At 43.5% G+C, this 16511-nt stretch overlaps 2 protein-coding genes across 4 annotated transcripts in view; one reads left to right on the forward strand and one right to left on the reverse strand.

Moving 5' to 3' along the window:
• The window catches only part of NT5DC4 (5'-nucleotidase domain containing 4), a 36836-nt gene extending 25590 nt beyond the window's left edge, over positions 1-11246 (forward strand). For 2 of the 3 annotated variants that reach the window (XM_070236175.1, XM_070236174.1), the window contains 3 exons: positions 864-1040; positions 2387-2464; positions 3449-3637. In XM_070236175.1, the coding sequence (XP_070092276.1) occupies positions 864-1040; positions 2387-2464; positions 3449-3502 (309 nt within the window). In that variant the 3' untranslated portion in view covers positions 3503-3637. Of the gene's footprint in view, positions 1-863; positions 1041-2386; positions 2465-3448; positions 3638-9280 lie in introns of those variants that run through there. The other variant, XM_070236173.1, reaches the window with a different exon arrangement.
• The window catches only part of CKAP2L (cytoskeleton associated protein 2 like), a 35446-nt gene continuing 27162 nt past the window's right edge, over positions 8228-16511 (reverse strand). Inside the window, exons 7-9 of the mRNA XM_001495749.7 lie at positions 12532-12595; positions 10922-11111; positions 8228-9416 (exon numbers count right to left, since the gene is read on the reverse strand). Coding sequence (XP_001495799.5) covers positions 9191-9416; positions 10922-11111; positions 12532-12595 — 480 coding nt within the window. The 3' untranslated portion in view covers positions 8228-9190. The remainder of the gene's footprint in view (positions 9417-10921; positions 11112-12531; positions 12596-16511) is intronic.

The following is a 16511-nucleotide window of genomic DNA, read 5'->3' on the forward strand; positions in this document are numbered from 1 at the left end:
TCTCCACCATTACCACTCCTTGAGAAATGCCTGCCTGCCGGGTTGGGTCTTCATGTGACCGACTCTCCAGCTTTGATCCGTGTCTGGGGTCAGCCAGACAAGGGACCCCAGAAGATGAGATTTAGGGCTTGTGAGCTGATGGGTCCTGGGAAAAAAATGAAAGGAAGACATCCCCTTGTGGCTTTACTGACTAGCCACCAAAGCTGGGAGAGCCCCACAGGCCGTGTCCAGGGGATTCAGGCTGCTTGGCATTTCCAGGGCCAGCTGGGACCAATAATGAAGGATTTTGCCAAGCCTTTTGGGGAGTATAAAGCCCTTGCATGCCCTTTGATCCTTCCACAGCCCTGAGAGGTGGGCAGGGCAAGGATTGTCACCTTTATTTTACAGATGAGGAAATGAGGCTCAGAGAGGGGAAACAGCACACTATTGGTCACTCTGGGAGTAAATGTCTGGAGCAGTTCTCCAGCCTCTAAGAGCAGGGCCTGGGATGAGGTGGGGGCCTCCGGGGGGGCCAGAGTGGGGCTGGGTGTGTGGGCCTCTGCAAAGCCCTCTGTGGGGGCACCAGAGGGTACGTTATGCTGAGGGTTTAGTGCGGGCTAGTCACTCTCCGGGGCCAGGCAGGTGACTATGAGGAAAGCAGGGAGTGGGGCCCGTGGCAAAGTGGAGAGCTGCCCCACCTCCCAGAGCCCTGTGCTGGCTGAACAACACGTGTGTGGCCCCTGGTCTAAAGAATGAAGCTCCTTCCTACAGTGGGCAAAGGCCTCGAGGTCCCCAGGTGACAGACCAGGGTGGGTGGGATCGCCGTGGGTGATGCAGGTGCAGGTGGGATAGGATCTCGAGTCAGTGTGCTTCCCCTCTGCCAGAGAGTCACCCGGGAGCTGGACCTGTGCTACAGCACGATGGGCAGCCTGTTCCGCTGTGGTTTCCGCCAGACGCTCTTCTCCAGCCAGCTGACGCGCTACGCCGACCTCTACACGGCCACCTGCCTCAACTTCCTGCACTTCCCGCTCAGCTCGCTGTTCCTGGCAGCCCCAGAGCTGGTGGGTCCCTGCAGAACCTCCCTGGCACCCCTGACCCTCCGCCCCAGAACACCAGCCCTGCCAAGAGCTTTTGAGTTCACTAGACCCAATCTCCCGCCTCCAGACGCAAGTGGGTCAAGGCCTTGCAGATAACTGTCTGCACCGTAAAAAATGCACGGGAGGAGTCACGGTTATACAGATAAGATGCCGGGGATGTTTCCCTCATGCCCAACCTTAACTCCTACTTTAAAGTGAGACCACATTATCTCATTATTTCCTTAGTAGAAATGGTACCACTTGCAAGGAGGAAGGCTACAGTCCCTCTACCCTCAGTAAACACACTGTGACTTCAGAGGAAGTAGACCAAGCAGCAGAGATACAGTGAACGCTCCCGCGGATTTTCCTCTGGAAAACCTGGAGCTGCTCTTGGGTTAAGAGCAGGGAAGTGGAGGCAGCAATGATGCCACTGAGCAGTGCAGAGCTTCCCTGAGCATGCTCGTCATTCTCCCAACGAAGCATCATTATTTCCATCTTATAAGATGGAGCGTCTGAAGTCAAGGATCTGAACTTGAAACTAGTTCTCTGGGGCTCCCTGTCCCCTGCTTTCCTTGCCACTCTCAGCTGCGTTCCAGATGTTTGAGAGGGGAAAAACCATTTTCTGAGTGTCTCCTATGTTTCCTGCACTGGGCTGGGCACATTTTTTTTTTTTAAACCATTCTGCTTAATGCTCAATATAACCCAGACAAGTAGGTTTCTTCAATATAACCCAGCCAAGTAGGTTTCTTTATCCTCGTTTTACCATTGGCGAGATGGAAGTGCAGAGGATCTAAGTAACTGCGGTCACACTGCTGCTAGACGGCAGAGCCAGGATTTGAACCTTTTGCTGTTGAACTCCAGGGCACGTGCTCTGTCCCCTGCACCACACTGCCACCCGCTGGGGGGAACCGAGCTGTCACTGTGCAGCCTCATTTCATCTCTGGGCTTTTAGATGAGCAGAGATGGAGAATTCCTGTTGGCAAAGCTGGGGGTCCGAGGCACAGTTATCTGTGCTGTTAGACATCATTGCTAAAGCAGAGAGCAGACAGATGAAAAAGCATCCCAAACCGTCAAGGTGAAACATTTAAAGAAAGCTGACTTTCCCCAACCATGATGGCCTGGCATTTGGGGGAAGTCAAGTCCATTTGTCAGAACCTTCCTTCTCTGGCTGACCCTCCTGGGCTCCCTCGTCTCCAGCATCATTGGGCAGAAAGCTGGCAGCTGTGGGCAGAGTGTGGAGCGTGTGGAGATGTCTGTGCATAACCGAGGATTCCTGGGAGGCCTTACCACAGATGGACTTACTCCATCTCCGTCTGCATTTGTCCCTACAGATGCCTCATGAGTCAGTTGTGGAGCAAGAACGGGCCAATCTGGATTGTGCCTCCCACCTCCTCTCCTACAGCCGGAAGGTGAGTTGCTGGGTGGTGTCAGGTCGATTTTCTCTACAGCAGAGCTGGGAGGAGCCACCTGGCTGTGGGCGAGGAGCTCAGTGACTTGTGGCCACCATAGTGTAATCATTCCTGGGTATTTAAAAATTTTTAAATTATAGAGACAATAATTATCTATGAATTTCAGTTCAGGATAGAAAAGGGGAAATTAAAATATTTGTTTTTAAAACAGTGCATTGGGTCTGATAGGGCCGAGAACCACTGCCTCTCAGCCCAGACTCACAGGTTCTGCTGAGCAGGGGTTAGCTGTCACGTTTCTTGCACTTCTCCAGACCACTTTTGGCTGATTCATCTGACAAACCCATTCCCATTCAGGGAGAGGTTGCAAAGCACACGCTCTCCCAAGCCAGGCTTCCTCTCCAGACAGCCTTTATAAAGACCATGGGTAGGGGCTCCTGCTTCGAGCCCTCTGTCACCTTGTGCTGCCTGACCTGTTTGGAATGAGACTCCAGCTTTCATGAGTGGCAGACTGAGCTTCTAGCCTGGTTTGGCATCTCCGAACCTGCATGAGGGTTCCTGTTTCTACCCTGGTATTTCTGGGGCTCAATTTTTAAAATGTCCATCTCTTAGGTTCCCTTTAGCTGGGTTGTTCCAGGCTCAGTGCATTCTTTCATCCATGTTTACTGAGCACCTCCTGCATGCTCGACAATATAGAAAGCAAATCATAAGCCAATGTACCCCTGCCAAGGAGCTCAAAATTCAAGTACATTAATAATCTTTCATCGGAGGTTTGCAACTGTTTTTCCATCCCAGCCCACCAGAGGGCTGCACACATTCTCATCAGTAAATGAGGGCTCTCCCGGGATGTGTGTGGTTTGACCTCTTTAGCCCTCATCTCCATCCCAGTCCAGACTAGGGCATTTTGACACATTTTCTACCCCTGGTCGGGAGTCACTGAGTGAGCTTGGGAAGAAGGGCTCCATAATCAGTTTTGTTTCTTATTAGGCTGAGGGCAGAGAGAGAGACGAGGACCAGGAGGGATGCAACAAGGCTGACTGAGTCCCTGACTGAGCCCCAGACACGGGCTGGCATCACGGGTCATACTCTACTTGAGACATTTTTCAGATAACAGGAAAAGTATGGAAGAGAGAAAAAGCCACCATATTGAAATCTGAATTAACAGATTTGGAGCCTGAGAACACTTCTTTTAGGGAGGATGAAAGAGTACTGCTCTCATCCTAGAAGGCATCCCCCATGGCCTTTGAGCCATTCGGAAATGTGTGTAACAAGTGGAATTATTTTATCCAGTTGCCCTGAGCTGCATTATGTTTTATGTCCAATTTTATTTCTGTACATTTTTCAAAAATAGTATTTCTGTGCACTCTTGATTCTGTTACTAGTAATACCTAATTGGCTATAGATGACCTCATTAACTTCTTTCATTCCAGGTCACTAAGAAAGACAGTAAACGAGATAGCCCAAACGTCTTTGAACTTGATGTATACATGCATTAAAACATATAAAAAGTCATACTCATGATTCAGAAACTCGATTCTTTGTTTTGGTAGGAGCTGCTCTGTGGTCTTAAGCCCTGGCCCTTCATTGTTCTGATGTCACCGACTTGAATTCACTCCTATAGTTCACTTTTTGTCTGTTAGTGGTATCATCTGGCATTATATGGAGGCTTAGAATGACTGTATCTACATGTTTGAAATGAAAAAAAAAACTCTTGGAGGAATAGTTTTTTTCCCCCCCCCAAAGATTGGCACCTGGGCTAACAACTGTTGCCAATCTTTTTTTTTTTTTTCTGCTTTATCTCCCCAACCACCCGCCCCCCCCCCCCCCCGTACACGTTGTATATCTTAGTTGCATGTCAGTCTAGTTGTGGGATGTGGGACGCTGCCTCAACGTGGCCTGACCAGCGGTGCCATGTTCGCGCCCAGGATCCGAACCCTGGGCTGCCGCAGCGGAGCACACAAACTTAACCACTCTGCCACGGAGCCGGCCCCAGGAATAGTTCTGACATAGTTCACTAGTTTCATTTCCTGTGGATAAACAAGGGAAACATTTGGAATACCTGCAGATAAATAAGGACAACACGCCGTGTGCTCAGACTTCACAGTCATTTTCTTACATCTGCTGTGCATTTCAGAAGCTTCCAGGTCTGGCATGGCTAAGGCCTCTCATTCTTCCTAGATTGACTTTTGGGTCCCAGAATCTGCAGGGGCAGGTTCTCCAGTCAATGACCAGGTACCCCTGGACTTTTTAAACACTGGATTCTTATTCAAAGCCCAGAGGATCGTAAGTTGTCAGGAAAATTGCTCAGACCCTAGGGCCCATGCTTTTCTAGAAAGATGCTGAAATATGGTACACTTGCTAATACGGCAAAAATCAACCCTTAGAATTCGTTCCTAGGGAAGAGATGATGCAGAAAGCGCCTGGGGGATAAACAGCCTGGCCGAAGATCCTAATGGGGTCTGAGGAAGAGACAGTGAGGGAGAGACGGGGGCGGAGTGGAGAAAGAGCCTACAAAAGGAAGGGTAGAGGTGGCCAAAGGGCCTTTGCCACTTTTCCTTCTGCCTGAAGCATGCCCGTCCCTTCTCCTTGTGAACCTGCTCTTCCCTCAGATCTTGGGGGGCCTCCCCCCCTCCCTGACTGGGTCCGTTCCTTCTCTTAGTCCCTCTTCCATGGACCCCTCTTTCTCAGGATTATCACACTTTTACATTTGTGATCCTCTAACGTGTCCCCACTAGACTCTTGGTTCCATGGGGTCAGGTCATTTGGCTCATCATTGCATCTCTGGCATCCACAATGTCCTGTATGTTTTACTGAGTGAACCATGTCACTTGGTTATTATTACTCTGGGTCTCCTTGTAGAATTGCAGGGGAAAGGATGGGGCAAAAGGTATCAAAAGAGAGTATAAGACAAGAGGAAGTGGGGAAAAGCTATAAAGCTTTGGATTAGAACTCTTCCTAAACCCTTAGGAACTCATCTGGGGCAGGGTAGGGTGCTTGGCTGTTCATTTGATACATTTGTAAAAAACCTGATGTCACTTCTATACTTGCTTATCTACACCTTAGTTAGAGATGTACTCCATTACGAAGATCGTGGTAGACACTGATAAGTCATACCCTATTTCTGGAAGCATTTTTAGTTGGGCACGTGGTTACCCAAAAGACTTTCCCCAGCCTTCTTTGGAGATGAGTTGGGGCAAGTGACCAAGTTCTGGCCCCTCCATCCTAAGCAGAAATGATGCATCCAACTTCCAAGTTGTGACCCTAAAAGCACAGGGTGTACCTTCCACTTCCTCTCTTCCCCTTTCCCACTGGCTGGAATATGAAATTGACTGGGAGCCATCCCTGGCCATATGGATGAGGCTGCAACTTAGGGATGGCAGAGCCATGGGAGAGCTGTGGCCTGGGCCTGGCACCGTCTGAGTACTGGACTGTTTCACTTGGACTGCTGATGTGAGAGAGATGCACTTCCATTTGGGACTAGTTACAGCAGCTGAATTAATATCCTAATTCTGGCATCCAGTCCTGAGCAGTCAGAAATGGAGAGAATAGAAGCATCATCCCTGGGATAGTTGACCTTGTGGTAAAAATGTGATCAAGTCACCTCATTCATAGAGTAAATGACAATACTTTGGCTATCACAGTGATTCCTTTTTGGTAAACTTGGAACAGTTTAAGAATTTCTTTCTTTCTCAGATTTGCTCTTTCCTCATCACCATTCTAGTCCTCATTTCCCTACTTTAAATAGAAATAGGAGCTAAACCTCTGGTCTTGGAGCCAGACAGACCTGAGTTTGAAATTTCAGCCCTGCCACTTACTGTTTTAACTATTCTGTTTCTGCACCTATGTTAGGACCTATGCCATTGTGGAGAGGTAGTGAGACAATATACATGGAACATGGTCAGAGTACGCATAATTCCATAAACATATTATTGTACGTGTGTGTACTAGTCAGGATTTTTTCCCTAGCAACTGACAGAAATCTAAATGAAACTGGCTTAAAAAAAGGGAATTTATTTTCTCATCATTGAAAAGTCCAGGGCTTGACTGGCTCCAGGCTGTAGCCAGGGGACCAAACGATGTCATTGGATATAACCTTGCTCTCTCCAGCTCTCACACTTATTCTGTGTTGGTACCATTCTCTGGCAGATTTTTTCTATGTGGTTATAAGATGGCTTACAGATTTCCATCTTATCTTCTCAGCAATTCTACCGCAAAAGTCTGGGAAATGAGTCTCAATGGTTTTGACTGAGACATGACACCATCCTTCAATCAATGCCAGTGGCCAGGAGATGCCAGGCTCTGGTTGACTAGGCCAGGGTCACATGCTCACTCCTGGGTAGAATCTTTCCTCTTACACCTTGTAGGCTGTGAATGGGAAAGAGGTGGTCCTAAGGAAATTCGGTACTCTTATTAGGAGAACTACATGCCAGGCAGGCAACAACAGATGCCTTTTATAGTTTGAGTACCTGGTACCTAGTAAACAGCAATAAATGTGAACTGCCATGCCTCTCCTCCCTGTCTTCCAGTCCATGGTCATTTTGCACAGGAATGCCAGTATATAAGCATCCTTGTTTATCTTCCTTTAAAACTAGTTTTACACTCACCTCCTTTAAGAAGCCATCCTTAAACATTAGCCTTGATTTCTGTCAAGGCCCATATTTCCATTACAATTCTCTATGAATCTTCCTTCCAAGTGATTAAGGGCCTTTCTTCTTTCCTTCCCTCTCTTCCTCCCTCCTGCTCCTAGTTTCTAGGAACAGCTATTTACTGAACAGGAGGGCTATTGAGAATCTACAAAGAGCTCCAGAATTAGAGTGCAGTTTTGTGCAGTTGCTGTGCCACCCACAATCATTTCCACATTCTTCTATATCCTGAAGATGCTATTTCGTCTAATCAGGTTGTTCAAAACCTCCTATTTGTCACTTTGAAAACTATACGTTATTAGATGCCAATAGTTCAACCTACACTGTTATTATTAGTACTCAGGGTGATACTGTGTGACACCCTGCAAGGAACTGACAAGAAAAATTAAGTTGCTCTTTTGAGAACTGAGCTGTAATATTAAGACAATGGTCCTGAGAAGAGAGATGTAAAATCATCATAAAGAGACAGCTGATTCCCAGGCCTGGGGCAGGGGGCACATTGGGTGGCAAGGATGAATCATTCTAAAGCCAAAGGAAAGGCGAATGCACAAACAAAGGATGGCGGTGAGGGTCCAATCATGAGGACTCGGTCAATGGACAAAAGATGCAAGACCTGAGGTCTGAGGCAAGGACATTCCTTACAAGGAGGGACAGGCTTCAGGATCATTTAGTCTGGTGATTGTGAACATTTGATTTCTCTAAGTCCCATTTTCAGGTTTTGTGATCTCTAAGCAACCCCCCAAGGTATTATTTGGCCTCACAGGTAAAGACAGTCCGTCTAAAGGAAGGAAAGGGCTGGCTGTGGGGATTCCTGCATTTTGGTTGTGGTGACAATCTATTTCTTCTTGAAAGTTAGCCTATCAGCATTATGGTTTATAGCTCAGTTTCATGATCCTCATTATTAGAAATCTGACCTGGAGAGAAGGATCTGCTTTCCTCACAATGAAAAAATCCAGTTCCCGGCTGAGGCTGATAGTCAAACCCTTGATCAAGGTGGGTTCTCCAGGATAATGAATGTTCCCTGGGAGGCATCCTGGGATAGTCTATGGTGTTTGCCCAGACAAACCTCTAACTCTCTAGGTCAAGCTATCATCAGTCTTCTAGAATAAATAAGATAAACAAGCAGGAATGAACAAAATTTAATGTGTTTTCTTGTCTTAGATAATACTTAAGAAAGCTAAACTTTAAATATGTTGACTAGGTTTTTCTATACATTATATTTACATAATGATTCTGATTTTACCTTTCCCTGAGCAGTTGCCCAGGAGGAAGGAAAGGCAACGTAACAGTCTCTGAAGCTTGCACTGTCTTCTCCGGCCAGGTGTCCCTTAGCAGAGCAAAGAATTGAAGTGAAAAAGCAAGCATCCCCTCCCCACCCCTCTGCCCTGCTCCCTTTTATTTGAAGCATTTCTGAATAACAAATGCAACATTAGATTTAGATATAAAAAGCTACATGACCATCCCAATTCAGGACTGTGGTTCATTAGAGGAGACCTGGCACAGAAATCACGTGAATTACCCCTCATCTACAGGGATACTGTGAGGGAAGTCAAAAATCACCCCTAAAAGTCATTTGCCATCTCTGAGCAAAGGCATGGCTAGTATAAACCCATCTGTGAAATGAGTGCATTTGCCCAGGTGTCTGTCATATCCCATACAGCCAGGAACTCAGATCTTCCATGCTGGGAAGACTTGCCTTCTTGGATCCACCTTAGCGGAGAAGGCAAGTCTATCATATTGCAGCACCAACCTTCTGATACAAAAAATAACTATGTTGGGATTACAGTAGATCAATAAAGAGCAAATTTTTACCATACTTGTGGGGTAAATTACTATTCAATAGTTTGAAATCTATGTATGCTATAAACCTGTGGTAGATTACAGCCTTTAAGAAATAAGTGAGGCTTTCCCGTGGGGACATAAAATTTGAGAGTCAGCCCAGAGAATTACTTTCCAGTCCTGGGAGCCCATAATCTGCATCCATGATGCCTCTCCATTATACAGTTTCTTTCAGGTCCCCTGGACAAGGGCGTTTCTTGTCTCATGGAGTCTTTTTTTTCTTTTAAGAAAAAAAAGCATCAAGAAATTATGATTCAAGCATCTGAAACCCTAATGTTACAGGCAAAGCCTCATTTTTACAGAATATAAAACACTCTGTTTCTTCCACTTCTAACAGCTCATTAAGAGAAGCCACTACTAAATCGTGCTCTTGCAGCATTTCTGGATAGTGGGACACGGCTCGCTCGATCCTCGCTGAACGCCGAACAGGAGTGATCAGCTTCATGTCTTGTACTTCTGGCATTCCATATATTCTGAGGGACAGCAAGAGATAATATTCAAAACCTTATAGCTTCTTGTGAAATTCTACTTATTATTCTTTATTTTTTTCTTACTCTATAATAAAACATGATAGACATTTCAATGTAGGTTGATACAAGAGGTATGTCTAGAACAGCTCTTGTCCTAAGATGGCTTTTCCCTGAGTGTCAGAATGAACTGGGTGGTGTTTATCTGTTCTTGGATAGTGGAAGCATGGGGATTTATTGAATGAAGCTTGTGTGGTATTTATTTTATTTGAAGTCAGCCTACTTGTTAGTTGGTCTTTGTCTATCCTATAAACTTTCAAAGAGTTGACAGGTTTTGAGGAAATTGGGCCTAACACCAAATGGGGCCAGCCTAATGAACTCTAAGATTATTTCTAGTTTAGACAGTAAGCTATTAAAAAAAAAATCTTTTAAGATGGTGGACAAAAGCACAAATTGAAACTGGAACAAACTGGGCATCTTCTTGTAAACTTCAATGCATTCCAATAAGCAGCAGCCTGGAGGACAGGCTGCAGAGATCTTTCCATGTAGTGAATCTGGTCTACCTCACAAAACCATTGATTACATTAGCCTAAGTAATACTAGCAGGCCAGGCTGCTAACAACTCATAATAAATTCTAGAGCCAGCAAAAGCTGGTTTTCAGGTCAACTGCCTGCCTTCATCTATCCATGAGTTGACTGTAGTGGGGAAATGACATGTCTGAGAGAGGAGTTTAGGATGGAAGAGGCCCAGCTGCACTTTCCAGGGAATAAAATATGGAACTGTGGTCCCGGTGCTTTTGTTTGGAATTCTCCTTTCACGATCACGAATAGAGATGGATGTTACGTTAATGTTTTAGAAAATGACACTGATACCCTCACATAGTTCTTTAAATTACTCTGGATTCTGCCTTAGACTTATACTTGTTAAAAAAACCAAACACTTTTGATATTAAAAGAAACCAAATACTTTTGATATCATGAGCAGCCTCTAACTAGTACCACCTGACTAGCTGTACTTTGTTCTTATAGGGCTGTTCACTGACCCTTCTCTACCACAGCTACAGAGGGTGCCCCTGCTTGGCATTTTTTGCCTCTCCCCGTGCCCCCTGCCCCCTGCCCCAGGGCTGGCAGGAAAGGTAGGTTGGATCTGCAAGTGCAGGAGAAATGAAGGTGAAGAGTGAGGACCGATTCCAGGAGAGAGGGAAACTCATCCCAACACCCCTCCTGCCTCCAGCAGCACCTTCCACCCTGCAGCTCAGATCTCTCTGGGGGTCTTGTGAGGAGGATGGTGTGTGTGCACAGAAAGGACACAGATCTTCCTGTCAAGGCTTCAACCCTCCCCTCACCCTCAGCTCCTTCCCTTAACACCAAGGATGGATTAGACTGCCTGGTCCTCATATGAAGCAGAAGGTATCAACAAATTGCTGGTATTCTGGATCTGTGAAGGAGAAACTGGGAACTTGACTTGAATGAGGCCTGTGAACACAAAGCCTGCTTTGGAGTTTGCTTACCTAGGAATTGAGGCGATCTGTAATTTGACACCAGGATGATGATTCTGTTCTGTCTTGGTTATTTGAGGTGTTGCTATAACCTTTTCTCTCTCTTTTGGAGAAAGACAAGAGTTTCCAGATTCCATCTTCTCAGTCAGCTCATCTATTGATGTTATATTAGTTTTAGCAACTAAAGTGTCAGAGGTAACTCCTGTGTATGCAAGATCAAGAAGGAAAGTAAAACTTACCAATTTAATATGGAAGCTAAAAATCAACGAAATGAAAAACCACCATATACAATGATTTCATGGAGTCCATACACTAAATAAAGAGTAACTGATGTGAAGTGGGACTTACAACTCGTTTTTCCTGCTGAGCCTTGTACCAACGCCCTGCTACATCAGGCCATCCTCCTAAACAGCCCCCCAGACAGCCTTTGGGCCTCCTTGCCACCTGAGGATGGATCCTTGATACCCTTTCAACATTCTGAACACATTCCAATCTCTTATTCACTCTGGCGAGAGCTCCCTTAGGGACTAATCATTGGCCTTTTGCCCTTACACCACACCTTGGGTGAATTCTCTCAACTCACTAGGGTTAACTCACTTGACCTCCTGATTCCCTCCATATCCAGGGAAGCCACACAGCTATCACCTTGGACAGTGGGTGAAAAAATGTCTTGTGTTAATAGAATTTGAATGATAAGCCAACCAGAACAACCAAAATGAAGGGAAGGAAATTAGACTGAGACCAGGCAGATATTGTGGCTAGAGGCTGAGACCTCAGGAGAGGTCAACAGGGGCCAACAAGTAGGAAACGCATGGATTCCTGACTCCTCTTTTTATCTCTTTGAAGAACACTGCCATATATTATAAATAAACATCTGAATTGTAGCACGATTCCCAGTAAGAGTACCATTGAGAATATCTACTATATGACCTATTCCCAAAAGTAATGAGTGAGTTAGCTGTAATTCCATATTACTTGATTGTTCCCCAAAGTTCAATCTACTCTTAAAGGAAAATGATTTGTCACCTTCTACGATCATAACAATAATCCATTTTATTTTCTCAAGGTAGCTTGCTTTTTCTTTCCATTCATATAACAAATGTTATAAGCAATCATAATGTGTCACTCACTGTATTGGCACAATATTTTTCATTGAAGGGTTCTCTAGAAGTTCTGACTAATGACAGCAATGGTTAACTAAGTGAAAAGATTCCTGAGATGGCTATTTTTAAAGGTCTACCATGAATTGGGATGTATTAAGTGTTGGTGAGTTTGCTATGATTAAACATGTAAGTTAAATTCAGGCACTTCTCCCTTTTGCTTCAATCTCTTCTGATAAAGAGCCATTTGTTTTCTCCTACCTAGGATTCCAGGAAAGCAAGACACTCTAGTCCAGCCTGCTCTGGTGGAAACCACCTTTGTTTGCTGTTGGGCAGTATATATACTTGTAATAATAGAAATAAATCAGCTGATGATGATGGCTGAAAGGGCCAGGGTATGGAAACCAAGAAGTGAGAGGCACTTCAGGGGACTTATGTTTCTTTTCTTTTTTCCCCTACGTGTTCCTCAATGACTTTTACTTATGTGGCTGGATGGAATGAATTTAAATACAAAAATAGTACCTTCTGTGATTCTGTTTGGGTCTTGCAACATGTTAAGAACAACTTCTCGCAACTCTTGTATTGGCTGGAAGGAAGGAAGAACATACAGGAACAGTATTAAAAATATTCATGAAAAAATGATCTAAGGAACTTTAACATCAATTGAACTTTTTTTAAAAAAGATTTTATTTTTCCTTTTTCTCCCAAAGCCCCTCGGTACATAGTTGTGTATTTTTTTTAGTTGTGGGTCCTTCTAGTTGTGGCGTGTGGGATGCTGCCTCAGCGTGGTTTGATGAGCAGTGCCATGTCAGCACCCAGGATTCGAATCAGCGAAACCCTTGGCTGCCGAAGCAGAGCTCACGACCTTAACCACTTGGCCACGGGGCCAGCCCCTGAACTTCTTTTTATAATAAAAATGTTTCTTTTTTTATCTTGTCTAACTATAAATAACACTTAAAAAGTTTCAGTTACATAGGACTAGATTTATAGATTTATGAGAAAAATGAAGTAAAGAAAATGTCAGTTAAATGCTGGCTTGCTTGACTTTAATGAAGAGATGTGTTTATGCAAAGTCGTCTATAGTGAAATTTCTCTAAATCAAATTAATTTTATTACCAATTTATATGATCCTGTTGAAGATGTGTCCCCACATAAAGATTCTGGCCCAAAGATGTAAACCTAGCCATACAGAAAATGTGGCATACATTTTTAGTGTTGTCTTAACTGAATTTTTATTTTTATCATGTCATATACCTCAGTACAAAAAAATTAAACAAACAGTCAAACACGAAAAAGGAAATCACCCATAATCCCATCACCCAAATATAACCTTTAGTTGAGCACTTGGGGAAATTTCCCACTAGCCTTTTCTTTCTTTGTTTTATTTGGTAACATAACATAAAAAACATAATATTAAAAAAAAAGCCATTACAGAAAAGTAACTTTCTGATAAAATTATCTGAGATAGCCTTCCTTTTTCAAAGTATGTAAACCATGCCATGAAACAGATCATCATAAATGAACTGTAATTTCTCATAGGAACATTATATTTGGAGGTTGGTCTTCCTGGCCTGAGACTCTCTATCATATAAATACTAGATATAAACAGACAATAGAACATAAAAGCAAAGCTATCTATACATTTTTACAAAATCTAAAATGCTTTAAGCTCAGGGAAATGGGAATAAATGTAGTGAATATGTTGCAAAGAGTCTGAATTATATAAAACATTCAGTGCATTTTACATTTTTACAGGCTTTTAGTTAAAGATGATGGATTGAATACACATTTATTTCTAATCCCTCTTGAAACTCTACTGAAATGATAATAAAAGGATTAAAAGAAGGCAATAACCACAAAGAATAGAGGAAACAGCAATAAGATTTTGGAAGCTAGAATGTAGAAGGAAGATGTAACCACCTTGAAAGAGTTGACTTCTAAGTCGGCAATGTGGCTGAGAAACAACCTGATTCAACCCCAGGGCCTCAGAAAGGCTCAGGACTGTATAGTGGGGTCAAAATCAGAAGGACTCTTTCTTGAGGATCTATTCAAAAAGCAGTCAGACCTCCAAAACTACCCCACATCCCTGAACTCCATGCAGCCTGGTGACTGTGCCCCACCCCCCCTTTATCCTAACAGAAAACTGGGGATGTAATCTCCAAGCCTCTCGGGGATACCACGCAAGATTGAGGGTGGGGGTCCCAGCGAAAAAAAGGGATAAATAAAGATCTTCACGCTGAAGGTTGAGACTCCCAGCTCTCTTCTCGCCCACAGCACTGGTAGCCTGGTTTCTAGCTCCCAGGAAAGAGACCGGAGGAGCCTTCTTTAGAGAATATGACCAGTCTTGGGAGAAAGACCTGAAAAGACTGATATTGAGGGTTCTTCAGCCAGTAGACTCAGCCAGATCACCCCATGGTAAAGCCTCATATGTCTAGAGCTTTTAATAAACTTTTTCTTTTTTTTTTTAATTTTTATTTTATTTGGATGTACATCATCTTTCAAATTCTGGATACATTACATCATGTTCACCACCTGAACACTAATTATAGTGCATTCCCTCACATGTGACCCTAATCACCCCTTTTGCCCTCCCCCCTGCCTCCTTCCCCAATGGTAACTACCAGTCCAATCTCCAATGCTATGTGTTTGTTTGTTTGTTTTGTCGTTTTTATCTTGTACTTATGAGTGAGATCATATGGTATTTGACTTTCTCCCTCTGACTTATTTCACTCAGCATAATACCCTCAAGGTCCATCCATGTTGTCACAAATGGCCGGATTTCCTCATTTCTTATGGCTGAGTAGTAGTCCATCGTGTATAAACACCACATCTTCTTTATCCATTCGTCCCTTGATGGGCACCTAGGTTGCTTCCAAGTCTTGGCTATTGTGTATAATGCCGCAATGAACATAGGGGTGCAAGTATCTTTATGCCTTTGTGTTTTCAAGTTCTTGGATAAATACCCAGCAGTGGAATAGCTGGATCATATGGTAGATCTATCCTTAATTTTCTGAGGATACTCCAAACTGCTTTCCATAGTGGCTGCACCAGTTTGCACTCCCACCAGCAGTGAACAAGGGTTCCCTTCTCTCCACACCCTCTCCAACATTTGTTGTTTCTGGTCTTGTTAATTATAGCCATTCTGACCGGAGTGAGGTGATAGCTCACTGTAGTTTTGATTTGCATTTCCCTGATAGCTAATGATGTTGAGCATCTTTTCATATGCCTGTTGGCCATCTGTATATCTTCTTTGGAGAAATCTCTGTTCAGATCTTTTGCCCATTTTCTAATTGGATTGTTGGTTTTTTTGTTGTTGAGCTGTATGAGTTCTTTGTATATTTTGGATATTAACCCTTTATCTGATATGTGGTTTGCAAATATCTTCTCCCAATTGTTAGGTTGTCTTTTCGTTTTGTTGATGGTTCCCTTTGCTGTGCAGAAAACTTTTTAGTTTGATGTAGTCCCATTTGTTCATTTTTTCTTTTGTTTCCCTTGCCCGGTCAGACACGGGACTTGAAAATATGCTGCTCAGACCAATGTCATAGAGTGTACTGCCTATGTTTTCTTCTAGAAGTCTCATGGTTTCGGGTCTACATTCAAGTCTTTAATCAGTTTTGAGTTGATTTTTGTGCATGGTGTAAGGGAATGGTCTACTTTCATTATTTTGCATGTGGCTGTCCAGTTTTCCCAACACCATTTATTGAAGAGACTCTCCTTTCTCCATGGTATGCTCTTGGCTCCCTTGTCAAATGTTAGCTGTCCATAAACGTGTGAGTTTACTTCTGGGCTCTCAATTTTGTTCCATTGATCTGGGTGTCTGTTTTTGTGCCAGTACCATGCTGTTTTGCTTACTATGGCTTTGTAGTATAATTTGAAATCGGGGAGTTCGATACCTCCAGCTTTGTTTTTTTTTCCCAGGAATCCTTTGGCTATTCAGGTCTTTTGTTGTTCCATATAAATTTTAGGATTCTTTGTTCTATTTCTGTAAAAAATGTTGTTGGAACTTTGACAGGGATTGCGTTGAATCTATAGATTGCTTTAGGAAGTATGGACATTTTAACAATGTTAATTCTTCCAATCCAAGGGCACGGAATATCTTTCCATTTCTTTACGTCTTCCTCGATTTCTTTCAACAATGTTTTATAGTTTTCGGTGTACAGATCTTTTACCTCTTTCGTTAAGTTTATTCCTAGGTATTTTATTCTTTTTGTTGCAATTGTAAATGGGATTGTATTCTTAATTTCTCTTTCTGCTACTTCGTTGTTAGTGTATAGAAATGCAACCGATTTTTGTACATTGACTTTGTATCCTGCAACTTCACTGTATTCCTTTATTATTTCTAAAAGTATTTTAGTGGACTCTTAGGGTTTTCTAGATATAAAATCATGTTGTCTGCAAAGAGTGACAGTTTCACTTCTTCTTTTCCAATGTGGATCCCTTTTATTTCTTTTTCTTGCCTGACTGCTCTGGCTAGGACTTCCAATACTATGTTAAATAAGAGT

Source organism: Equus caballus, chromosome 15 (genome assembly GCF_041296265.1).
Source record: "Equus caballus isolate H_3958 breed thoroughbred chromosome 15, TB-T2T, whole genome shotgun sequence".
NCBI classification, from domain to species: Eukaryota; Metazoa; Chordata; class Mammalia; order Perissodactyla; family Equidae; genus Equus; species Equus caballus.